Genomic DNA, 25,825 nt, shown 5'->3' on the forward strand with positions numbered 1-25,825 from the left:
CTTCGCTTCCTTCCGGGCCTTCAATCTCAGTCTCTCTCTCTCTCTCTCTCTCTCTCTCTCTCTCTCTCTCTCTCTCTCTCTCTCTCTCTCTCTCTCTCTCTCTCTCTCTCACACACACACACACACACACACCATCTGAGTAAGCACTTTAATTCCTACTGATCCACACACCGACAAACTAACACCACCACCTCCTCCTTCTTCCTCCTCCTCCTCCTCCTCCTCCTCCTCCTCCTCCTCCTCCTCCTCCTCCTCCTCCTCCTCCTCCTCCTCCTCCTCTTCCTCCTCGTTGTGTAGCGCATCACTCCTCCCCTCCAGTCTTTCTACAAATCCCGTTCCATTAAATTTGTTGTTCTGGACTCTGCTGGAAAGGAAATGAAAACAATCGGCAGGTCGAATCCTTTTTTTCCATTTTTTTTTTGTCAGTTTTCTTTCGAGTGGGGAAGTCAGTTTTATTTTTGCTGTTGATTTAATTGATGGTTTGTTTGTTGGTGTTATTGTTATTTTTAGCCGCTGAACCAAAAGGGAAATTTAAATATAGACAGTTTGGTGGGTTTAAATAAGGCAGTTCTGGTAAGAGGAGAAAGTCATTTAATTTCTTTTTTGACATAAATTGTTGTTTGTTGTGTCATTGTGGCTCTTTGACACTGATAGACAGTAAATATTAATTGTATCTAGAGGTGTATTGATAATATCGAGTGAATCTGTACGCGGTAGGTTGCATAGTGGGAGAAGAATCGAAGTTAATCATGATGTTAAAAATGCGTTAAATATTTGCTTTCAACGCTGCAAGAAGGGGAACAGAAACAATATCAATAGGTCCTTGTATACATGAGTGAAGTCTTGTGAATGTAGACACACAGTGAACAATATGAACAGGTTCTCGTATACATGAGTGAAAAAATCTTGTGAATGTTGTGTACAGTGTAGGTTTCATAGAAGGACTGGCAACACTGGCTTTGGTACGAGTAACTTCATCTGATACCACATGACCTGTTGTTCTTGATGTTGATGGAAAGGAAAGGAAATATTCTCTGACGTATGAGCGGAAGTGAATATGTATGGAAAACAAACAAGACAGCTACATGTAGTCCTACTGAATTTTTTTTTTGTATCTTTTTTTGTTCATACGCAATGTTCTAATGTTCCTAAAGTACACCACCACTACATATTCAAACCTGTCTCACTATTCTTTTTTTTTTTTCATCGGGAGAAGCAGCGATTGTTCTCCTGTATCTCTAAATGACGCCCTGTGATGTTACTGTTTCCCCGTCGCAACAAAATCCTTTCCTCTTTTTCTTTTCTGGCTGACATAATGCACTAGACTTTATTTTGTTGTGATATCGCATCGTTATGTATCAATTTTCCCTAAGAGGCATTTGCATCATAAAGACTGACTATACACTAATAATGAGGGTGAATATGATTTTTTTTTTCGGTTTCCCACGGTAGTCTATTGGTGGGAAAGGCAGTGCTATTTTGGTAACCAGCGCGCTAAGTGACCTCATTGTTGCACCGCCATAACTCACTCACACAAGTTAGCGCCTCCCTCCTTCCCCACCCAATATCCTCCTCTCAGCCCCTCCCAGCACCTCCCGGTTTCTCCCACCCCATCCCAGCTGCTCCCAACCCCTCCTAGCCCCTGTCAGCTCTCTCCGACCTCTTCCAGTCCCCCTCAGCCCCTATCAATCCCTCCCAGCCCCTCACTGTTCCTTTCAGCCCCTCCCAGCTCTTCCCGGTCGTTCTCTGCCTCTTCCAATCCCTCCCGGCCCCTTCTAGCCCATACCAGTTCTTCTCAGTCCATCTCAGCCTCTCCCACCTCCTCCCGGCCCTTTCCAGCCACTCCAAGCTCTTCCTAGCCCCTCCCTACTCCTTCCAGCACCTGCCAGGTCTTCTCGGTCCCTCTCAGTCCTTCCCAATCCATCCCAGCTGCTCCCTGGTTCCTTGTAGCCCTTCTCAGTCCCTTCTAATCTCTTCTAGCCTCATCCAACCCATCCCAGCTGCTCCTGGTTCCTTCTAGCCCCTCTCAGTCCCATTTAGCCTCCTACCTCCTCCCAGTCCCTACCACTCCCATTTCTGTCAGTGGCGGATGTGTTAGGTTAGATCAGATCAGGTCAAGTTAGGTGAGGTCATGGTGTTCCAGCAGCACAGATGTCAGTTTCAGTTAGGTTAGGTAAAGTTAGGTTGCGTTGGGTTGGGTTAGGTTAGGTTAAGTTAGATTGGGTTGGGTTGGGTTAGGATGGGATGGGTTGAATTAGGTTGGGTTGGGTTGGGTTGGGTTTAGGTTAGGTTGGATTGGGTTGGGTTGGGTTGGGTTGGGTTAGGTTAGATTGGGTTGGGTTGGGTTGGGTTAGGTTAGGTTAGGTTAGGTTAGATTGGGTTGGGTTGGGTTGAGTTTGGATGGGATGGGTTGAATTAGGTTGGGTTGGGTTGGGTTGGATTAGGTTGTGGGGTTCACTGGGGTGTGTTTTTTACCGAGTGGTTTGTTGTGGTTTGTTTGTTATGTGAATGCGTTTGCGTTGCGTGTTGTGTTGCTTACGTTTGTTTTTACTTGTGTTGTGTGTTTTTACGTGTGTTTGTGTTGCGTGTGAGTGTGATGTCTTGCAGGTGTACGAAATCTTTCATTCTGCAGTGTTCTTAGTGTTCTTACATTGGGGCAATTATTTTCATTTGATTTTTTTTTATTTCACAGGCTGTCAGTCGATTACTACTACTACTACTACTACTACTACTACTACTACTACTACTACTACTACTACTACTACTACTACTACTACTTCTACTACCATCACCACCATCACCACCACCACCATCACCACCATCACCACCACCACCATCACCACCATCACCACCACGATCGCCAATACCACTACTACAATCATTTCCCACGTTACTTGTCACCAGAACTGCCTTATTGCATTACTGGCGACTGCTGGATCAATCAAACCAGAGAGAGAGAGAGAGAGAGAGAGAGAGAGAGAGAGAGAGTGTGTGTGTGTGTGTGTGTGTGTGTGTGTGTGTGTGTACGTTAACCTTTGACGTTTTCTGTCATGTTTGGTCGTATTTTCAAGGAGGGGTGACTGACACTTTCGCCTCCACACTCCTGCTGGGAAAGGAATGTTTTGCTAAGCTTCGTTCCTTTTTTTCCTAGATTTTCTTCATTTTTTCTCTTTTTTCTTATTTTTCTTTCCTCTTTTGGACTTGGCAACCGTGGCGAGGAATTTGTCTCTCTCTCTCTCTCTCTCTCTCTCTCTCTCTCTCTCTCTCTCTCTCTCCCATTAATTGCGTGGAAAATACTTTACGGAACAAAAAAGATAAAAAACGTTCGTACATTTGTTTGTGAGTTGTGTTTAGCGGGCATGTGGTGTGTGCTCAGCTGGTGCGGTCATCAGGACTCCCAGATTGGCAGGGCAGGGGCGGGAAGAAGCGGGAAGAGGCGGGCAGGGGCAGGGAGTGGCGGGAAGGACAGCTGGTAGGGTAGCGAGAGGGAAGGAGGGAGGTGACAGGGGTTGGTGTGGTACGGAAGGAGGGAAGGAGGGAAGGAGGAAGGGGTGTTAAGGAGGAGAGAGAGAGAGGAGAGGAGTCATTGCCTTCAAGAGAGAGAGAGAGAGAGAGAGAGAGAGAGAGAGAGAGAGAGAGAGAGAGAGAGAGAGATGAAGACACGACGAGAGAAAGAAGCTGGAGGTGAAAAGAGGACAAAGTAGGAAAGGAGGAGGAGGAGGAGGAGGAGGAGGAGGAGGAGGAGGAAGAAAAAGAAAAGAGGAAGAGCATCAGAAGGACAACAGTGTCAGAGAGAGAGAGAGAGAGAGAGAGAGAGAGAGAGAGAGAGAGAGAGAGAGAGAGAGAGAGAGAGAATGGTTAGAATATACAACATAATAAGATTGTTTTCAGTCTCCTCCTTTGCTTTTCTCATGTGTTTTTCTTGCTTTTCATCTTTCTTTTTTTTTTCTTTTCTTTTTTGTTTTGGGACGATTGTAGGACGCGTCAGTCAGCCAGGCGAGTTTCTTAGTTGTGTTGACACCTCATTAACTCACCTTTCTCTCTCTCTCTCTCTCTCTCTCTCTCTCTCTCTCTCTCTCTCTCTCTCTCTCTCTCTCTCTCTGGTTTTACTCTCTGCGTTTCCTTTCTTCAATATTTTAAGTTTATCTCATTCTTTTCTGTTTTTTCTCTTGTTCTCCAATTGTTGTTTTTTCTTTTAATTCGTTTTTACTCTGCATTCTTTAACGATTACCGCTTTTTTTTTCTTTTCTTTTTTCCGTCTCTTCGTTCGTAATATTTTTCCATTATCTTTATCCGATCATCCTTGGCTCCACTACCTCATCTTTCTACATAAGAAGACAAGAAGATGAGGGAAGTTGCGCGAGGCTGTTAGACCTACACGTGGCAGTCCCTGTATGAGCAGATCTACTTAATTCTATCTATCATCCCCATCCATAATTTAATCTAATCTTTTAAAGCTCCCTATTGACTCACCACTAACGACATGATTACTGAGTCTGTTTTATTCATCAACCACTCTGTTAAAGAAACCGTTCCTTCCCATTTCTTTCCTAAACCTGAATTTGTCAAGCTTAGACCCATTGTTTCTGGTTTTATCCTTGCTACTGATCCTTGGAAGTTTGCACATGTCCTCTTTGTTATGACCCCTATACCACTTTATGCCACTTGATCTAATTCATTCCTTCTCTCTTCTTTTTATTCTCACTGCTTCACTACTTCCACCTGTCCATGTTTACCTCTCTCTCTCTCTCTCTCTCTCTCTCTCTCTCTCTCTCTCTCTCTCTCTCTCTCTCTCTCTCTCTCTCTCTCTCTCTCTCTCATTCTCCGTGTTTTTTCCATTCTATTTTTCCCTTCTCGTCCTCCTCCAATTTCTCCTCTTTTTTCTCTTTCTTTTTTGTCCTTCTCCTACTCCTTCTCTTCCTTCCTTTCCTCTCTCCTCCTCCTCCTCCTCCTCCTCGGTTTTTGCTCATTCTCCTTTTCTTCTCCTTCTCTTCTCCTTCTCCCTCTCTTACCCTCCATTCTTCACTTTTAGAATTTAACACCTTATAGTTTATAGTAAATACTTAAAGCAATGTGGGTTCATACTTTGTCCTTTCTTTGTATTCCTTTGTGTTGGTGATGGGAGTGTTTTATTAAAGGACTGCCACGTGTACGGCTGGCTGTTGGTTCTTTCTTGCAGCTTCCCTTGTTTACTTCTCACGTTATTGTGTTCTTAGTGTTGAAATTTCTCTTGTTTTGTGTTCTTTTATTATTTTTTTTTGGCACTTGTTCTTGTGTTCTTGTTCTTCTATTTTCGTTATTGTCTTTTTGTGTTTTGAGATCTCCCCTGTTTCACCTTTTCGGTACTAGGACACATTTGAAATTAGTGTACGGTTAGAAAGAACATTTTATTGACATTAGGAAGGGTCTATGGAGGTCAGATGATTAATGGCTACAGTCCTCACTATTTTAATTCCCACATTGGTTTCTGAAGCTGTATCAAATCCCCCAAATAGTAAGCAGAATGAATATGGAAACGCGTCATGATACACAAGGGGATTAGTGTTCTTTTAATGTTATTCTTCCTTCCTTTTATTTTGATGTTCTTTGTTTTCTTGTGATATTATGTTCTGCTCTCATACCAGTTGTGTTTTTTCTTGTATTCGTGTGTTCTTTTGTTCTCTCTTGTCTTTCAATGTTCTCTTCTTGTTTTCTTTTGCTTTTGTTCTCTTTTTTTGTTTCGTTGTGTATTTATTTTCTTATTCCTTGTTTTTCTCATATTGTTATGTTGTTGTATTTGTGTTTCCTGATCCTTTAGTGTTCCTCCTCTCTTATTGTCGTAAATTCTGCCGTTTTTGTTGTCATTTAGTATTAAAATTCCATTGTTTTCTTAAGTTATCTGCTTGTATTTATTGTTCTCATTGTCTTTTGCTGTTCTTGTTCTCTGTCCTATGCTTTTTTTTCTCGCATTTTTTTTTCTCTCTTGTCTGTTCATGTTCTTGTTTCCTTACTTACTTAATGTTATGTTCTTCTCGTGTTCCGGTGTCAGGTGTGTTCTTTTCTCATTATCCTTTCCTCCTTTTTCTTTCCTTTTTTGTCCCCTTGGCTATAAATGTCCTTTTCCTCCATTCTTGTCCCCTTGGCTATTAATGTCCTTTTCCTCCATTTTTGTCCCCTTGCCTATTAATCTCCTTTTTCCTCCATTCTTGTCCCCTTGGCTATAAATCTCCTTTTCCTCCATTTTTGTCCCCTTGCCTATTAATCTTTATCTCTATTTTTTGTCCCCTTGGCTATAAATGTCCTTTTCTCCATTTTTGTCCCCTTGCCTATTAATCTCCTTTCCTCCATTTTTGTCCCCTTGTCTATTAATCTCCTTTATCTCCCATTTCGGTCTTTTCGCATTTTTGTCCTTTTGTCCATTCATGTCATCGAATTTTGTTTCCTTTGTCTGTTAAAATCCTTGTCCTCGCATTTTTGTCCTCTTGTTTACTGATGCTCATGTTGCCTTGCTTACTTGTGTTCTGCGCCCTCGTGTCCTCGTGCCAGGTGCGTGGTGGGAGTGGGGTCACGAGAGAGGAGGGGGTTGTGGGTGGAGGGTGGGTTGGGGGTCAGAGTAGGTAGATGTTGGGTTTCTCGTTTCTGTGCATGTTTGCTTGGACTGTTGTGAGATCATGCACTGCCACTGACCACTCTAATGACCGTACCATGCAGCTGTCTGTCTGTCTGTCTGTCTGTCTGTCTGTCTGTCTTCTTGTCTGTCTGTTTGTCTGTCTGTTTCTCTGTTTTGTCTATTTGTCTGTCTTTCTATTTTTCTGCTTCTCTGTCTGTTGGTTAGCTCTTCTTATTGTCTCTGTTATCTCTCTCTCTCTCTCTCTCTCTCTCTCTCTCTCTCTCTCTCTCTCTCTCTCTCTCTCTCTCTCTCTCTCTCTCTCTCTTCTTAGATATCAACTTTATTTCAGAAAAATAGGAGAGGAATTGTTATACTATTATTATTATTATTATTATTATTATTATTATTATTATTATTAATATCATTATTATCATTATTTATTTTTTATTATAAATGCTGCTATTACTACTATTCATACTACTACTTTTACTACTACTACTACTACTACTACTACTACTACTACTACTACTATTACCACCATTTTGACAACTGCTACCATTTTGGCAACCACTACCACCACCACCACCACCACAAAACTACCACCACTACTACAACCCCCACCACCACCACCACCATCACCACCACCACCACCACCACCACCACCACCACCACCACAACAACAACCACCACCACCACTACAACCACCACCACGTTTTGAAATTGTTACCACAACTTTTATATTTTTCTATCCTGATGTTTTTGACGGAAGAGTGAAATTCATAATGCAGAGATTCATGCCTCTCTTCCTCCTCCTCCTCCTCCTCCTCCTCCTCCTCCTCCTCCTCCTCCTCCTCACAAGCTCATGCATACCTTAGCCTCGTAACAATTTAATCTACATAAACCTTAGCACTTTCTTGCCGGCTCCCAGACACCCGCCAACCCCTCCTCCCTGACCTACGCCCTCCATCACTAGAGCAGGTTAGGGTAGGTCGCAGAAGGCCAAGGTCGGTCAAGGTAGGTTAAAGTAGCTTGCACTAGGTTTGGGTTAGGATAGGTTTTGGCAAGGTTAGGTTAGGTTAGGTCGGGATGGGTTGGGATGGGTTGGGGTAGGTTAGGTCGGGTTGGGTTGGGATGGGGTGGGTTAGGTTAGGTTAGGTTTACTAAGGTTAAGTTAGGTTTGGTTAGGTTTAGTTAGGTTTAGTTAAGTTTGGCTAGGTTTGGTTAGGTTTAGTTAGGTTAGGTTAGGTAGTCATGGGTTAGGTTAGGTTAGGCTAGGCAGTCATGTTAGCTTATGGTTTGTTTGAGTAAGTTGTGGATATTTTTTTTTTTATTGAGTTTGGATGAAGTTGGAATAGGTTTGGATTCGTTTGGAGTTTAGTGGAGACAGCTTATGTGTGGATAGGTTAGGTTAGGTTAGGTTAGGTTGTGATGAGCTGCAATAGGGCTGATTGATTTGGTTTACTTATACTATTCATCTATATGCTTATCTATTTATCTATTTTTATCAGTTTCGTTACCTTTGGCCAGATTCCGCCTCACGCAAAGCACTATTTAGTTGTAAGCCACAGACACAATACTATCATTACCATCTCTCTCTCTCTCTCTCTCTCTCTCTCTCTCTCTCTCTCTCTCTCTCTCTCTCTCTCTCTCTCTCTCACATTCAATTAGCTATTATTTCTCATGTTCCTTCATGTTCCCTATTTTTTTCCTTTTCATTCTAGTTTTTTTTTTTCTTTTTTCATAGTCACACCGTATGGGCTTTTCACGGGAGTTTACGGGCTAAAGCAGACATCTTATCTGAATACCCACCGTTACCCCGAATAAGGAAACCCTGCCTTCACTCAGATCTCTCCTTCCCCCACTCCGTCTTCCACTTCTTCACGCTCACGTCTCCCTTTACCTCTAACCTTATCGTCCGCTCTCATTTCTTCATCATATCCTTCACCATTACTCGTATTTCCTCCTCCTGTACCCTCTTCTTCATCCTTCCTCCTCCTCCTCCTCCTCCTCCTCCTCCTCTTCGCCCCTTCCACTCGTTGACGTCCCTCCTTCCTCCACACGCCAGCTTCCTCCATCATCAAATATCTCATCTTTACCTCATATCGCTTATTATTTGCCCTAATTTTCTCCACCTCTACCTTCTGCCTCTCCTCTTTCTCATGTTTTCTTTCCCCCAGTTTTTTTTTTCCCTCTTTTTGTGCCTTTGTTTATTCCTCTTTCCTTTGCTTTGTTTTCTTTCTAACCTGTTTCATTGTTTTTTTTTGTATTATCAACCTGTGTGTTTTCATTTGTGGTTATTATTCATCTATGTATTTTTCACCTGGTTGTATTAATCTATTATCCAACTGTTTTTTCATGTGTACTCTGTTGTGTTTACTCTTGTTCATTTCTTGTCTGTTTGTTTGTTCAGAGGTATTCCTCGTCTAATTTTCTTTATGCATGCATCTCCCATCTGTCCATGTCCATGTCTTCCTACTTATTTGTCATCGTGTATCCTCCACCTATTGATTTATCACTTCTTCATCTGTATGCTTGATTTATTATTTTTTTCTCCAGTTCCCAGCATCTATATTCCCATTCCCCTCATGTGCTTGTCGTCATGTATTGTCAAACTATTTATTTATAATGTATTCCTTCACTTATTCTATTTATTATTTTCCTGCATTCCCCAGTTTGTATATTCCTATTTTCCTTACTTTACAACCTCTACCTGAGTCGTAAAAATCACCCTTGACGATCCTAATGACTTCCAATGGAGCCTTTTTGGAAATTACGATGGTAAAGAACAGTTCCCTCATTTGCTTTTTAAAATTAAGATGGAGAGATGTTTTAAATTACAGTTCCCTTGTTTTCTTCGTGCAGAGAGTCGTGGGGTCATCGCTCGCTTCACTGCCTCAGAGGGAAGCTAAGACACAGGCCTGGCTCTTGACTCCTCTCCTCTTTGGTGTTGTAAAGACTGGCCGCGGGAGAAGCTTGTGAGGGGATGAGGAATGTGTGTTGAAGTCTAGAGGAGAACGTCAAGGTGGAAGGATGAACTGGTGGTGACTTTTGTGTTTGTATACAGTTTATATACAGTGTTTCCTTCCTGTCAAGTGATTAGGTGTTTTAAAAGAAGGTTTGGTAGAAAGTATTTGATATGCGAGTGATTAAAAGTGAAGAAATGAAAATCATAAAGGATAATATTCTTTCCTAATATATGAGGACGAGTGTTGAGTGTGTTTTGCTTCTTTTTCATTGTGAAGTGATAAGAGTCCTGAAAGTAAATTGCTACTTTTGACTTCATTTATGGTGTTTTTATTTATTTGAGAGATAAAAACTGAAGAAAAAGTAATGGGATGTGAAGTTCATTACGTGCGTTGATAATTATATTACTGAAAAAAAGACACTGGAAAGAAAAATCATGTCTCAATGTCACGCAACACAATGAACTGCTAGTGGGTGGTGTAGTGTGGTGGTGGGAAAGAGAAGTTGATAATGTGTGGTGACAGTTTAAACTCAAGAAAGTTTACTTAAGGTGAAAATAACTGGAAAAAAAAGCAAAGATATGAAAAAGTAAAGGAGATTGAAAGGGAAAGCTCACTGAAAATAAATAAAAAGTGGAAACAACATAGAAACAGTAAGGCAGAAACAATTTAAAGTGAGAAAAAAATATGAAAAAAATATAAAAGTTAGAAAACAATTTAAGGAGAAAAGCTCATGAAGAAAATAAATCAAATATAGAAACGATTCAAACAGAAAAAAAAGGTCACGAAAATGAAATAAAAGAAAAAAACAATTCTAAGGAAAAAATCGTCGAAAAATAGACAGAAAAATATAGAAAAGAATAGAAAAAAAAACAATACAAGAACAAAGTAAAACAAACAATAAAAATACCAACAAACCAAAATAACAACTCAAAACAAAAACATGACAATTAATGAACCAAACCAAAGTTGACTAAAAGCTACCAAGGCGACGCGGGTGAATAGTGAGAACTGCCTTGTCTGCCGTGCCGCGCCCTTGTAGCAGCGCAGGCGTCATGAGGCTGTGGAGGCGGTGGATGCAGGCGGCGGCGGTGGTGGTGGTGGTGGTGATGCCGACGATGCAGGTGGCGCGGCGGACGTGGCGAACAGACAGGCGTGAGTAAAGGGAGTGGAGGAGTGGGTGGATGGAGCATGGTGGAGTATGGAGTGGGTTGGTGGAGAAGGGATGAAAGATGGAAAGGTTATATTAAAGGATTGGAGGAGGTGGAGAGGCCGGAGAATGGGTGGCTGGATGGTTGGATGGTTGGATGGCTGGGTGAGTTAAGGATGGATGGCTGAGTGATTTAATTAAGGGTCAGAGATGAGAAGGTTGAACTGACTGGAAGAAGAGGGAAAGAGTGAGAGTGGATGACTGGATATGGCTGGATAGCTGGGTGGCTGGATGGATGGCTGGGTGGCTGGCTGGTGGCTGGATGGCTGGCTGGATAGCTGGGTGGCTGGATGGCTGGACTGGGTGGTTGGGTGGCTGGCTGGATGGCTGGTGGCTGGATGGCTGGGTGGCTGGATGGCTGGATGGCTGGGTGGCTGGGTGGCTAGGTGGCTGGATGGCTGGGTGGCTGGATGGCTGGGTGGCTTGGCTGGGTGGCTGGGTGGCTGGGTGGCTGGATGGCTGGGTGGCTGGATGGCTGGGTGGCTGGATGGCTGGGTGGCTGGGTGGCTGGGTGGCTGGATGGCTGGGTGGCTGGGTGGCTGGATGGCTGGGTGGCTGGGTGGCTGGATGGCTGGGTGGCTGGGTGGCTGGATGGCTGGGTGGCTGGGTGGCTGGGTGGCTGGCGGGATGGGTTAAGGAGGAGTAATGGAAAGGTTGAACTGGTTGTTAGTAGACTGGAAGAATTTGGGAGGTAGGCTGTGTATGGCTGGATGGATTAGGGAAAGGATGGTTGGATGGCTGGGTGGATTAGGGAATGGATGGCTGAATGGATCAAAGAATGGATGACTGGATGGATTAAGGAGTTCAGGATTATTAGTGGAGAGACTGAATGTGAAGAATGTGGCAACAGAATGGATGTGTAACGTGTTGAATGGGAAAGACACGTTTGTTTATTTATATTCTTTAGATTGCAAGGCGCGGCTCACACTCCCAGCCTCTCACGACCGTCCAGCGAGGGAGTGCGTCATCTGTGACGTCACTGCAACAGGAAAAAATAATAAGAGGTGCCAAATATCCTAACGTGGGTGGACAGCGATGTTGTCACAAACAGCGGCACCAGCGCTCGCCTATCTCGTGGCGCTATGTTAGGCAGCTCAGATGAATTTTACCGTTGGAGTGATGTAAATGATAACTTTCTTTCTTAACCAATGTCTCGTAAACTGTGGGACCGTGAGAAGGATACAGGAGTGAATTCATGTTCCCAAAAATCATTCTTTAAAAAGTATGTAATTGACTTCCTCTAGTCTAAGACGTAAATGTTCACTAAAGCGTCTCCTGTCCCTATTATTAGTACCGGAAATTGGTGAGGCCGTCGTGGAAGACAATTTGTGAACCACTTGAGACGGACGCGTGAAAAAGATTGTGTGGTTCGTTAGGGTAGTCCACGCAACAAGTTATAAAAAAAAGGTTTCTTCAATATTCTTCTCCCCAAAAGATAGTTACAGAAGAATTATAAAAAAGTCAGCCAGTTTTGTTTCATAAGGTTGCTGGGCACGTAATCCTTTCAGTGTATCCTTTCACTACTTGTTTTCTTCATTTCCATTTTCCTACACCTACACACACACACACACACACACACACACACACACACACACACACACACACACACACACACACACACACACACACACACACACACACACACACACACACACACACACACACACACACACACACACACACACACTAATATATTTTCTTTCTTTTGTTTACTCCTAATATCAAAGCTGTATGTATATCAGATATCAGTATCTTAAAAAAAAAATAGCTTCGTTTATTAACTGCAACTTGAGTGAGTGGCGATAGAGATTGAGACGAGAGATATGAGCGACAAAAATTGAGGGAGGAAATAGTGGGTTACAGTACATTACCTACACTACACTACTCATAAAAAAAAAGAAAAAAAAAAGAAAAAAGAATTATTAATATTTACCCCTCACATCTTTCACTCAACGTTTATCTAGAAATGCAGTCATGTCAAAGCAGTATGAACGACTCGTGTTGAAATGGCACCATGTATTACTTAACACTATGCGAATCGATGTCCCAGAATACCCTTATCATCTCACGTCGAAAACAGTCTGCATGCTTGTCACGTCTAGGAATAGTCTTGTTTGTCATCGACGCTGCTCTTGGTCCTACAATATTTTTCTATCACTTAACACTTCGCACCAACTTCTCTCTCCAGAAATAACCTTGTTTGTCTCACACTCTTCTCCGTCACTGGTCTTTTTAATTCCAAAACACTCCGCGCTATCACGTCTGGAAATGGTCTCGCTTATCATTCTTACCTTGCTATTACTATTTATTTCTTACCACTTCGTCTGAAAATAAGCTCCCACATGTTTGCTCTTACCAGTCTGTCCAAAAATGACCTTCTCAAACAGTCTACTCTTAGCAGTCTGTCTAAATATAACACCCAAGATGGTCTACTCCAATCAATCTGTCTACTTCTACCAGTCTCTCTAGAAATAACCTAACACTCTACTTATCACCTAAAACAGTCTTCCTTGTCACTTATACTGCTCCTAGTCTTCAAATAGTTCCCTTCCTCCTTTACACTACACCTATATCATCTTGGCTTAAAGGTATCCAGGTTCACGCCACACGTTTCTGTCTTGTCTTTCTGAAATATTTCCAATTATTTCTTATTCAATCTATCACGCTTATTAATTCCGCCTATCAGTCTGTTTAATAGTGCCATAGTTCATTCCTCACGTTCCTGTCTCTGCAATCACTTGTCTGTGTCTCTTGTAACATATTTATGCTCATCACTGTACTATGTCTGAAAACAATCTTGTGTATTGCTCATATCCCAGACTGCCAAGAATTTAATTTCTTTTTTCTGAGTCAACGTTCTCTTATACCCCAAATTAATCTTATATATTCCTCATATTTATTATTTACGACCATCACTGTACTGTGTCTGAAAACAATCTTGGGTATTGCTCATATTCCAGACCATCAAATATTTCGTCTTTTTGAGTCATCGTTCTCGTGTACCCAAAAATAGTATCCTTTATCACTCATGCAATTTCCTATGCCTATTACTCACGTCTATCACTGTGTCTAAAAATATCTTTGCTTCTCCCACACGTCTCGCCTCTCCACTGCAGTGCCCAGGCTGTTCGGGAGGAGGCTGCAGCTGCGGTCCATTGAGCCAGGCAAGTACCGGGTACAGCGCCGCCTCGTGCAGTTCCATAACAGCTTCAGATCCAAGGTGAAGCCCCAGGCGGCGAACATGCTGGCAATGGTGAGTGTCTGGGAGTGGGCCGGTGGGAGGATAGGTGGAGAAGATAGAAGGGGAAGGGTACAGTGGGTAAGTTTAGGCCTTGGGGAGAAGAGATGAAGGCATGGAGAGGGGATAGAAGTCTGCAGGATAATAAAGAAGAGGGAAGGGGAGGGAAGGGTGATGAAATGGACAGTAGAGGGAAGAAGAAAGGAAGGAGAGGAGAGGAAGGTACAAGAGTGTCTATTTCAACTTAACCTAACCTGGAAGGGGAAGGGGAATGAGAATGGGTAGGAGAGGATAAAGGAAATGGAAGGGAAGATACTGTGCTGAAGTGGAAAGTAGAGTGAAGATAAAAGGAGGGAAGGAGTAGGAAGGAGTAGGAGTAGGAGAGGACACAATAGTGAACCAGAGGAAGGGCACATGAAGGGACGTAAAGGAGAAGGGCTTGTGGAAGGGGAGGGTGGAAAGATATGGAGAAAAGGGGAATGTATTTTGGGGAGGAAGAGGGAAAGTGTTGAGAAGGAAAGGAGAGTGAATGAAAATCCGAGAAGAAGGGAAAGATCGGCAGGGAAGGAAGGGTAAAGGAGTGAGGGGGCTGTGGAAGAGGGGAAGCTAAAGGGACGATGAGGGAAGAGAGGACAAATGAGTCCGAGGAAAAGGAAAAAAAAAGATGAAGGGGCGGAATGGTAAAAGAAGAGTCTGGGGTTTGAGGGAAAAATGAAATGGAGAGAGAAGGGAAAAGAGAGAGAGAAAATGAGTGTCTGTGATTGGAGGAGAGAAAGATGAAGTGAGGAGGAAAATAGAGAGGAGGACGACAAATATCACGGAATTGGAGGAGAAAGAGAAAAAAAAAAAGAAAGAAGAGACAAGAGAGAAATAAGAGGAAGAAATAATATGAACAAAAAGAAACAAAACAGGAGTTAGAACAGGAAACAGGACAGACAGAGAAGAGAAAAAGGAATTGTTCATTGCAAAAAAAAAAAAGGAAAGATGGATGCAAGAAACAGACAAGAAGGTAAAAGGCAAATGAGAAAACGTAAACCTTTACTCGGAAAGAAGAAAAAAGTAAGAAAAAAATATTTCACCTGGAAAGTAGACAAATTAGTTACAAGAGTAGGAAAAAAAAAAACTGACAAATAAAGGGAAAAATGATTCTCAGGTAGAAAAAAAAAAGTCAGTTAGAAGAGGAAACAGGAAGGGAAAAAAACAAGGAGGGGGAAGAAAATGTGGTTTGTAGGGAAAAGGGAGGAAAATTGTGTTGGGCGGGGAGAAATGAATAAAAATAACAAATAAACTGACAGACAAAGAAGAGGAATAAAGAAGGAAGAGTGTATTAGAAGATAAAACAAAAACGAGAAAAAAAATAAAGACAAAAACTGGCAGACTGGAAATGAATGGTGTGCAGGAAAAGAAAAGGGAAAAAGAGTTAGGAGAGAAGACAAGTATGAAAAATGACACAGAAAGGAAAAAAATAAGGGAAAGAAAGGAGAGAGAGAGAGAGAGAGAGAGAGAGAGAGAGAGAGAGAGAGAGAGAGAGAGAGAGAGAGAGAGAGAGAGAGAGTTAAACGAAGGAGGAGGGAAAATGAGAGAAAAAATTGAAAGGGGTGAGGACGGAAGAGGTGAAAACATTAGAACCTCAGGGAAAAGAGAGAGAGAGAGAGAGAGAGAGAGAGAGAGAGAGAGAGAGAGAGAGAGAGAGAGAGAGAAGGAGGAAGTGGAGGAAACAAGCAGAAATAAAAACAAAAGGAGGAAAACCCAGATGCGTGACGACACTGAATATGGAAAGGAAATAAAACAAGGAAAAGGAAAGACAGGGAAGGAGGAAACACCATACCTTTCAACAGGAAAAAGAGGAAAATTATGTTAAAGGGGAAAAATGAAAGAAGAGAGGGAAAAAGAGAAGAGAAAGGGAAAGTTTGGAGCATAGAGAGAGAGAGAGAGAGAGAGAGAGAGAGAGAGAGAGAGAGAGAGAGAGAGAGAGAGAGAGAGAGAGAGAGAGAGAGAGAGAGAGAGAGAGAGAGAGAGAGAGAGAGAGAGAGAGAGAGAGAGAGAGAGAATATGGAAGTTTGGAAGATTGAAAAGGGGGAAAGATGATAACGGAGGGGAAAGCAGAGATCGTTAGAACTTTACACATAGAAATAGAGATAAAAAGGGAATAGGAAGAGAGAGAGAGAGAGAGAGAGAGAGAGAGAGAGAACCCATAATATATATACATGACATGAAGAACTCTCTCTCTCTCTCTCTCTCTTTGTCTGGACAGGAAGTGCGAGAGTTATTGTTCTTAGTGCTATTGCTTTCTAATAAGTTTTTGTCCAATTACCTAATAGTTCTCGAGAATGTATTAATTTTTCTGTCAAACAATCAATTAATTAAATCTCTCTCTCTCTCTCTCTCTCTCTCTCTCTCTCTCTCTCTCTCACGAAAAGAATGAGGGGTCAAAATTCTCTTAAACACTTGCTTCCTGAAAAAAATGAAAGCCTCTCTCTCTCTCTCTCCTCATCCTCTTCCTTCATCTCCTCTTCTTCCTTGATCTCTTCCTCTCCTCCTCTCTCTTCCTCTCTTCCCAGAATCGCTGAGTAACTCTCCATCCCCTCTCCTCTCCCTTACCCCAGCTTCTCATCTTCCTTGTTATAAAATTCTCTTCATTATTTCTTCCCTTACACAAGACACCTCGTTGCTCTCTCTCTCTCTCTCTCTCTCTCTCTCTCTCTCTCTCTCTCTAGTCCTTCGCTTCTTCATTTTTATTCAGTCATGTTTTCCTTGTTTTTTGTTTCTTTTTGTTTAGTTTTTTGTATGTTTCAGTGTCTATTCCTTCATTTCTTCTCTTTGCTCCTTTCTATAACATCTTATGGTTTAGCTTTTCTTTTTCTCTTTTTTCCTCTATTAAGTCTCTATCGTTGGTGTTTAGTAGTAATAACAGCAGTACCAACAACAGGAACAGCAGCAGTAGCAATAGTAGTAGTAGTAGTAGTAGTAGTAGTAGTAGTAGTAGTAGTAGTAGTAGTAGTAATAGTAGTAGTAGTGGTAGTAGTGCTATTAATTTTAACAAGAAAGTTCATTATAAACCAACACAATCATTTCTACGTTTCCGTTCTGATTATATATATTTTTGTTATTCTTCCTAGTTCTATTTATAACTTACTCTTCACACACACACACACACACACACACACACACACACACACACACACACACACACACACACACACACACAGACACCGCTACTACACACCAACGCTTCTCATTGTACCTATTCTTGTATAACTCAGCTCTGTCTCAGTTCATCTACATTCTCCTTCCATCTTAACCCTGTCTCAATTCATCTACATTCTACATACCCTTTCCATCTCAACCCTGTCTCAGATCATCTACACAGTCCCTCCATCTGAACCCAGTCTTAAATGTTTCGATCCTTCCATCTCAACCTTGTCTCAAATCCTTCAGTCCTCCCATCATAGCACTTCCCAGTCTTTCTCACCCATTCATTACCATATAATCCTGTAAATCCTAAAACATCCAAACCTTCCTGTCTCAAATCATCACACAATCTTTCCATCTCAATCTTGCCTGAAATCCCTCAGTCCTAGTGTTTCTCAGTCTTTTTCTCACCCATGCATTACCATATAATCCTGGGAATCCTAAAATATCCAAGCCTTTCCTCCTCAGAGCTGGTCTAAGGAGGTGGCGAAAGATGCACAGCGCTGGGCAGACGCGTGTGAGCTTCTGGTACATGATAACGCCACAGGACGCACCGTGGATGCCTTCGGGCCTTGCGGGCAGAACATATTCGTGGCCACGCAGCAAGTCCCGTGGTGAGTTAATGTGACATGAGAGAGAGAGAGAGAGAGAGAGAGAGAGAGAGAGAGAGAGAGAGAGAGAGAGAGAGAGAGAGAGAGAGAGAGAGAGAGAGAGAGAGAGAGAGAGAGAGAGAGAGAGAGAGAGAGAGATTAGTGTTGCTGTGATGGAAGGATAAGATAGAGAAGGATAGAGTGGTGAAAAAGGAAAGGATGAGGAAGGATAAGATTTTAGAGGAAGAAAGAATGACGAAGAATGAGGAAGAGAAGGGGGAGGGGAGGTATAGGATGGTAAAGACGAAAAGGATGGGGGAAGAATATTAGCAAAGGAGGAAATTAAGGATTGAAAGAAAGAGTGATAGAGAAGGAATAAATAGAAGATGAAGTGAGAAAGGAAGAGAGATGGTGGAAAGGGAAGAATGGTGAACTGAACACGATGGAAAAGGGAATTAATGGCGTGTTATGGGAAGGAAAAGGGTAAAGGTGATATGGAAAGGGAAACAGGAGAGGAGAGGGAGGTACGGATTAGTGCGGAGGGAAGGGGAATTTTAGGGGAAGAAAATGAGGGTGAAGGGATATAATTATTACGTGGAAGAGGAGATGAAGGAATTAGGGAGTGTCTGTGTGTGTGTGTGTGTGTGTGTGTGTGTGTGTGCACGGATGCGTTTCCTATTTCATTATCATGTGTTCACTTTAATCTATTAGTCAAACACACACACACACACACACACACACACACACACACACACACACACACACACACACACACACACACACACACACACATCAGGGAATTTATTTTTTAAATTTTTTTTACGTTTTTGAGTTTGTGGGTAGATAAAATCTTTGCAGTATCAGACAACGCCGTTTTTTTCATTTCACTCCTGACCGAATTACAAAAAACTGCACATAATTCATAATATTTAACGTGATAACTTGAACCTTGACCCAAATGAAAAAAAAAGGAAGAGTAGGGTATTATTTCACAAGGTGTCCAATACTTAACTCTCTAACAACATGGGAAAAGAAAGAAAAAAGCGTAATATATTTTTTTCCAGACTTTAGTGTTTAAATCTTTAACGAAATATGAATAAGAATGAAGAGTAAATACATTTTTCGCATGATTTTCGTGTTTGAGTCCAACGAAATAGAAAATAAAGAAAGGAAAGATTTGTTTTCAAGGTCGCTTTACATAAGATATGGGCGACCACGTATTGGAAGAGAGAGAAGTAGATCCCGTGTTTTGCGAGGCTCTCATTGTTGAATACCAAACGAGCTGGTAAACAAAGGAAAAGAAAGAGAAGATGTGCAATAAAATACTTGAACATTTGAACAAACTGAGCAAGAACAAAGAAAAGATAATATTTTGTTTGATAGTAAAGTGGATGATGGAATTAGCAAAGCCTCATACTTGAATATTGAACGATATACGCTGAAAAAATAATAAAATATCCAGGAATTTGCAAGATTACACTACTTGAATATTTAACAAGTTGAATAAAAGCCAAAGGAAATAAGAGGCAATATTTCGTAGGCGAGAAAAGTGGGTTATACATTTTGCAAGGTTTTCGGTACTTGACTCTTTCACGAACTAGAAATTAAAGAAGATAAAGGCAATATTTTCCAGGGTTGCGATGCTGGAATATTGAACAAACCCAATGAAAATAAAAGCTTTGCAAGATAACATTTAGCAAGAGAGAGAGAGAGAGAGAGAGAGAGAGAGAGAGAGAGAGAGAGAGAGAGAGAGAGAGAGAGAGAGAGAGAGAGAGAGAGAGAGAGAGAGAGAGAGAGAGAGAGAGAGAGAGAGAGAGAGAGAGAGAGAGAGAGAGAGAGAGAGATAATAGTGGCAAATACTTCAACCAAGCCTTTAATACTTGAAATAGAAAAAAAAATAAAGAAAATAAGGATATCTTGCAAAATTGAATATCTAAACAAACTGAAAGAAAAAAAAAAAGGAAACACGAGATAATATATTTTGCAAGAGAGGAAAGCACCTGATACACTGGGCAAGGCTTCTATACATGAATACTTAACGAACCTGAACACAAAAAGAAAATTAAGAGCGAAAAAAAAAAAAACAACATATGGGTAGAATTTCGCTCGCCGCCATCCACGTGTCGCCTGGTAAGGGTCGGCAAACCTGCAATCTGACGCAACAAACACAAAACACGAGCGTGAGTCACCGGCTGTGATAATCGGATTAAACACTCATTTCCCAGCCCACTCTCTCTCTCTCTCTCTCTCTCTCTCTCTCTCTCTCTCTCTCTCGTGGTGGGCGTCTTGTTTGAAGGTGAAGAGAAGTATCAGAGAGAGAGAGAGAGAGAGAGAGAGAGAGAGAGAGAGAGAGAGAGAGAGAGAGAGAGAGAGAGAGAGAGAGAGTTATTAACGACAAACACCAAGAGAACGCCTTCCTTCTCCTGAGAATCCAAACACAAACATAAAAAAGACACTACCACCACCACCACTACCACTACCACCACCACCACCACCACCACCACCACCACCACCACCACCTGCTTCACTTCAGCAGCACAAGGGAACACAAAGAAAGGAGCAAACACTAACATACCCTTTAAACATGAGATTTCTGCGCCAATTTGATCTCCGGTAAATTATGTGTTGGTATTTCCATGGCTACTGCGCCTCTGTATGCTTCACTTCTCCCTCGGTGCCTCACTAAACAAGACTTAACTATGTACTGTGTTTCCTGTCTCTCTTTCCCCTAGCTGTTGACTCTACACAGACGCCTTAACCATCCACGTAAAGAGTAATGCTTCCACGCTAAGGGAGGTTCCACTCACTCACTTCTTTCACGCACGGTGGAGTCAGCAGGTCTTTGTTTCATCTACTGTTTTACTCTCTCTCTCTCTCTCTCTCTCTCTCTCTCTCTCTCTCTCTCTCTCTCTCTCTCTCTCTGTTACTGTTTTCTACTGTTATTTCCATGCTTACTGCTTCTCTGAACTGGGTAACTTCATGCCGCTCTGCCTTTCTTGGTCTCACTACATTAATTTTACCTCATTCTCTCCGCTATTGTGTCATTCTTACTCAGGCAGGATTTAACCAGCTCAGTCTCTCATCCCTTTCACTCACAAACTCTGGAACTCTCAAGCTTTCACTGAATTTTCTTTTTCCTTTGACTCGCCTTGCTTACTTCAAAGGAACGTGAGTTAGCTAAGGTATTTTGTGACTTTCTTGGAGTTTACTTGATGCATCGTGTTAGGTGGCTTTTTTTTATCTTATTTTTTTACTCTTTACTTATTTTTTCTTGTTTATGGTTTTTTATGGAGACAATGGCAATGAAAAATAGAATGAGGTCCACTAAGGAGTCTGGCCCATACAAAGATAAAAGCGTCAATCAAGCTTTAGGATAAGTGTGTTGAAACCTCCTCCTCCATACAGTTCAAGTCACAGGAAGAGAGTTCTAGAGTTTATTCATTCATCTGTTTATCTATTTATTATTTCTTGTCCCCCTTAATCAGTCCACTTGGAATGTTAGAAGACCACCACCACCACTTCCTTCACACATCACCACCATCACTACCACTTCCTTCACACATCACCACCACCACCACCACTTCCTTCACACATCACCACCTCCACCACCACCACCACTTCCTTCACACATCACCACCACCACCACCACTTCCTTCACACATCACCACCTCCACCACCACCACCACCAATACCTTCACATATCACCATCACCACCACCACTACCATAACCTTCACACATCACCACCACCATCACCACCACCACCACCCTTCACATATCACCACCACCACCACCACTGCCTTCACACATCACCATTATCACCATCACCATCACCACCACCATCGCCACCACCACCACCACCACCATTAGCCTCACAACCACCACTACCACTACCTTTACACACCTCCACCACCCATCCCACCTTCACAACCAACACCTTCACCACCACCACCACCACCACCACCACCACCACCACCACTTGTCTGGCCTGCAGGTATTTCGCCGTGAAGACGTGGTGGCTGGAGAAGGAGCATTTCACGTACGGCGGCAGCAACGATCTCAAGCTGGTGGGGCACTACACGCAGCTGGTGTGGCACTCCTCGCACCAACTGGGCTGCGGCCTGGCCCACTGCGCCCACGCCAAGCCGCTGCCTTTCTTCAACTACGTGTGTAACTATTGCCCCATGTATGTATGTGTATGGCTGCTGTACTGGTGTGTGTGTGTGTGTGTGTGTGTGTGTGTGTGTGTGTGTGTGTGTGTGTGTGTGTGTGTGTGTGTGTGAGCGCGTATATCTAACAACATTTTGCCTGGAGTTTGTAGACAGGACATGGTTATACTTGTCTGTTTCTATTTTCCTGTCCATGTTAGGTCTTTAAAATGAAATCTGGCCGAGACCAACTAAAGAAGAGAAAATAAAAAAGGAAAAAAGAGGCCCACTTAAGCTACACATTTCCTAAAGAAGACAGTGTTTTTGTTTATGTATGTATGTATGTATGTATGTATGTATGTATGTATGATTCACGTGTGGATCCGTGTATCTTGTGTTAATGTGTGTATTCAGTGGCAGAGAGAATATCATGAAATTATAATGAGTTTTCTGTTCTTTGGCGAGAACGAAGGAAGTAAGAGAGAAATGTTAGTGGTGAATTTAGCAAGGATATGTGATGGCGACATAACGTGATGCGTGGTGAGTATGCATGTTGGTGATTGTTGTGATGAGTGTGGCAATGTATGTGGTGATTGTGGTGGTGACGTTTGTGGTGAGGTGGTAGTGTTGTGGTGTGTTGTGTGTTAGTATTTGTGATGATAAGTGTGGTAGTGTGTGAAGATGAATGTGTGTGTGTGTGTGTGTGTGTATGGTAGTGGTGGTGTGTGTAGTGATGTGGTGAATGTATGATGGTGGTGGTGGTGGTGGTGTTGTAATGAAGCGTATCTATGGAGGCAGTGAAGTGTGAGAGGAAGGTGTGTGGAATGCGATGATGATTAATGTGTCTGTGTGTGTGTGTGTGTGTGTGTGTGTGAGAGAGAGAGAGAGAGAGAGAGAGAGAGAGAGAGAGAGAGAGAGAGAGAGAGAGAGAGAGAGAGAGAGAGAGAGAGAGAGAGAGAGAGAGAGAGAGAGAGAGAGAGAGAGAGAGAGAGAGAGAGATCGTTACGGAAGAAGTCGCCACACACACACACACACACACACACACACACACACACACACACACACACACACACACTGACACGATAACAACAACCCTCCAATAACATCAAACTGCAACATAACAAAGTGTTCAGTTATAGCTCTTGTTTGGATATTGACTGACACACTTTGGACTGAAATGAAGGAAAAAATAACATAAACATCCAAACAGATACACATACACACAAACACACATACATACAGACGGACAGCAACCCACGCGACTCCTGCATCAGCCCGCCAACTCAATTAACGAACCAATAAGCGAGTTTCCAATATCATTAATTTGCCTCTCATTCTTACCTGGCGGTGGTCAGTCTGCATCTCTCACCTTTAATAATGACATGTGGCGGCGTCTCTGCGGCGAACAGGTAGATAGGAATGTGTGTGTGTGTGTGTGTGTGTAAATGCATATGTATAGATAATTTTTTTTCTATGTATGTATGTGAGAGTGTTACTGGCCAAGAACTGAATGGTCGTCAAAGTGCAAATCCCTGCAGGAAAAGGATGAAAGGTGTTATGAAAAGAGCAGAAAGAATGTATATATAGCTTTGTGTGTATGTATTATGGAGGTAGGTATGTAGGTAGTTGATAAACGAATATAGATAGGTAGGTTGAAAGACAGCCAAATATAGACGAATATAGAAAGACCGTCATATAGGTAAAATATTAATAGATAAAAAGGATGAAACAAAGAGCTACAAGGGATGATAATGAATAGCAAAGAGCAACAGATTTTTGGGTCCTTTCTACGCTAACTACCAATACTCGTAAAGGATAAAGGATAGCAAGTAGAAGATAGATAAGTAATAGATAGACTGATAGATACAATTACACACAGACTAACACATCATACCATATTCTTCCTCATCACCTCTCCTTTCCTCTTACTCTCCCTACCTCTCCCTCTTCTCCTCCAGTAACAATCTCCTTTACTCCAACTCATCTTCATCCCCCTATTACTCTCCCTTCTCGTCTCCCTACAGCGGTAACTTCTTAGAGCGCATTGGACACCCTTACGACTCTGGTCCTCCCTGCAGTGGTTGCCAGGGACACTGTAAAGGGCGGCGTCTGTGCACTAACTCCTGCCCCTACGGTGACCTGTGGATGAACTGCCGGGAGCTCCAGAGATCCTTCCCGCCCTGGCTGTGCAACTCTAAGACCAAGGAGGGCCTGGAGCGCCTCAGAAGCTGCAGAGCCACGTGCATGTGCAAGGGGAAGATTACATACCCGTGACGTGATGTGAGTGGGACGAAAGGACTGTTTGTTGAGTGTGTGTGGGGTCAGTGGTGGTGGTGTTTGGGTAGTAGAGGTAGTTAGTTGTAGTGGTGGTGTGTGTGTGTGTGTGTGTGTGTGTGTGTGTGTGTGTGTTAGGGGGTAGAAGCGTTTTTCCTTTTCTTTTTATTAATGTATTGTAATGTTTTGATAGTAAGTTTGAGTGCATTATATTAGTTTTTGTTTTTGTAAGGGTTTATAGTGCTAATGTACTTTTTTTAATGTAGGACAAGGATAGGCATAGGTAAACAAAATAAAGTCCACTAGAATGCCAATCCCTGGAAGAAAGGTTAAACGGTATAGTTCAATAAATAGTGTCACGATTATAATGTGGGTCTTGCTTTGTCACTATAATGAATCGAAACCAGATCAGATTCGAAGCTTTGAACAACGCTGTGTCGTGAGGGAAGGAGTGGGAGGTGCCGGCGAAGGGATGGAGTTGGAGATGCCGGTGAAGGGAGAGGAGTGGGAGGTGCCGGCGAAGGGACAGGAGTGGGAGGTGCCGGCGAAGGGAGAGGAGTGGGAAGTGCCGGCGACGGAGAGGAACTTGAGCTAGTTACGAAACAGGACACAAAATTATGACCACAACAACAATACACTCGTAACCCACAATTCGTAACCCACCCAGGACGAGAGGAAGGTTCAAAAGTAAACCCTTTCTAGACGGATGCCCCATTGAATATCACTAGACAACACACGCACGCTCGAACGCTGAACGAGAGAACACACACACAGGCTTGAACGCTGAACGAGACATCACATGCACGCTCGAACACTCCTGAACCATTCGTAGGCTTTGCTTGTTTTATTCTGAAGTGTTACGGCATATTTCAGTCGACAGTGAGACTAAAAAGTGAGTATTTGAGAGTGTTCCAGTGTGTGTTCGTTGGCTCGTGATAGCCAGCCTTGCCTCCGTGTACTAAACCCTCACTTCTGAATCACCTTCCTTCCGCTTCGTCCTGTGTGAGTTATGGATTGTGAATTGCGAGTGAACGTGTAGTGGGATTTGGTAGTGTGCTTCATTAAATTATGTTGTTTTTGTGTGTGTTTATTAGCGTGTGTTTTTAGTGCTAATTCATGTAGTTTGTAGCTGTTTTCTGTAGCGTTCCAGTGAAATATATTGTAGTTGTGAGTTAGTTTTTTTTTATTTATAGCTTCATTGACCAGTGATTGATTGAGATAAGCCTTGGTGGGTGTACCGAGCTTGTCGTGTGTGTATGTATGAATGTATGGACCATGTGTGACTATTTGTTAGTAGGTAGATGTGTATGTACCTGTGTGTGTGTCATGGATTTGTGTTAGTAGGCGTAGACAAGGAATATTGCTTTGTTGATATAACCCTCTTTCTCTCTCTCTCTCTCTCTCTCTCTCTCTCTCTCTCTCTCTCTCTCTCTCTCTCTCTCTCTCTCTCTCTCTCTCTTTTCTTTTCTTCTTTCTTCCTTTCTCTTCTCCCTCTTCTCTTCTCTTCTCTTTTCTTTCTCTTTTCTTTCCTCTTTTCTCTTCCCTTCTCTTCGCTTCTCTTTTCTTTTCTCTTTTCTTTCCTCTTTCTCTTTCTTTTCTCTTCTCTTTTCTTCTCTCTTCTCT

The 25,825-nt window shown here is 42.4% G+C and overlaps 1 protein-coding gene and 1 long non-coding RNA gene across 4 annotated transcripts in view; both read left to right on the forward strand.

The window, feature by feature from the left end:
• Positions 1-10,364, forward strand: part of LOC123498829 — a 13,541-nt gene extending 3,177 nt beyond the window's left edge. For 2 of the 3 annotated variants that reach the window (XR_006672804.1, XR_006672803.1), the window contains exon 2: positions 9,452-10,364. This is a non-coding gene — a long non-coding RNA (uncharacterized LOC123498829). Of the gene's footprint in view, positions 1-9,261; positions 9,368-9,451 lie in introns of those variants that run through there. The other variant, XR_006672805.1, reaches the window with a different exon arrangement.
• Positions 10,365-10,402: 38 nt separating this feature from the next.
• LOC123498828 (cysteine-rich secretory protein 2-like) lies at positions 10,403-24,557 on the forward strand. The gene is made up of 5 exons (XM_045246277.1): positions 10,403-10,707; positions 13,879-14,015; positions 17,661-17,806; positions 21,775-21,966; positions 23,953-24,557. Exons 1-5 carry the CDS (start codon positions 10,608-10,610, stop codon positions 24,200-24,202), a joined length of 825 nt encoding a protein of 274 aa, XP_045102212.1. The 5' UTR covers positions 10,403-10,607; the 3' UTR covers positions 24,203-24,557.
• The last annotated feature ends 1,268 nt before the right edge of the window (positions 24,558-25,825 follow it).

This window comes from Portunus trituberculatus, chromosome 48 (assembly GCF_017591435.1).
Source record: "Portunus trituberculatus isolate SZX2019 chromosome 48, ASM1759143v1, whole genome shotgun sequence".
Classification (NCBI taxonomy): domain Eukaryota; kingdom Metazoa; phylum Arthropoda; class Malacostraca; order Decapoda; family Portunidae; genus Portunus; species Portunus trituberculatus.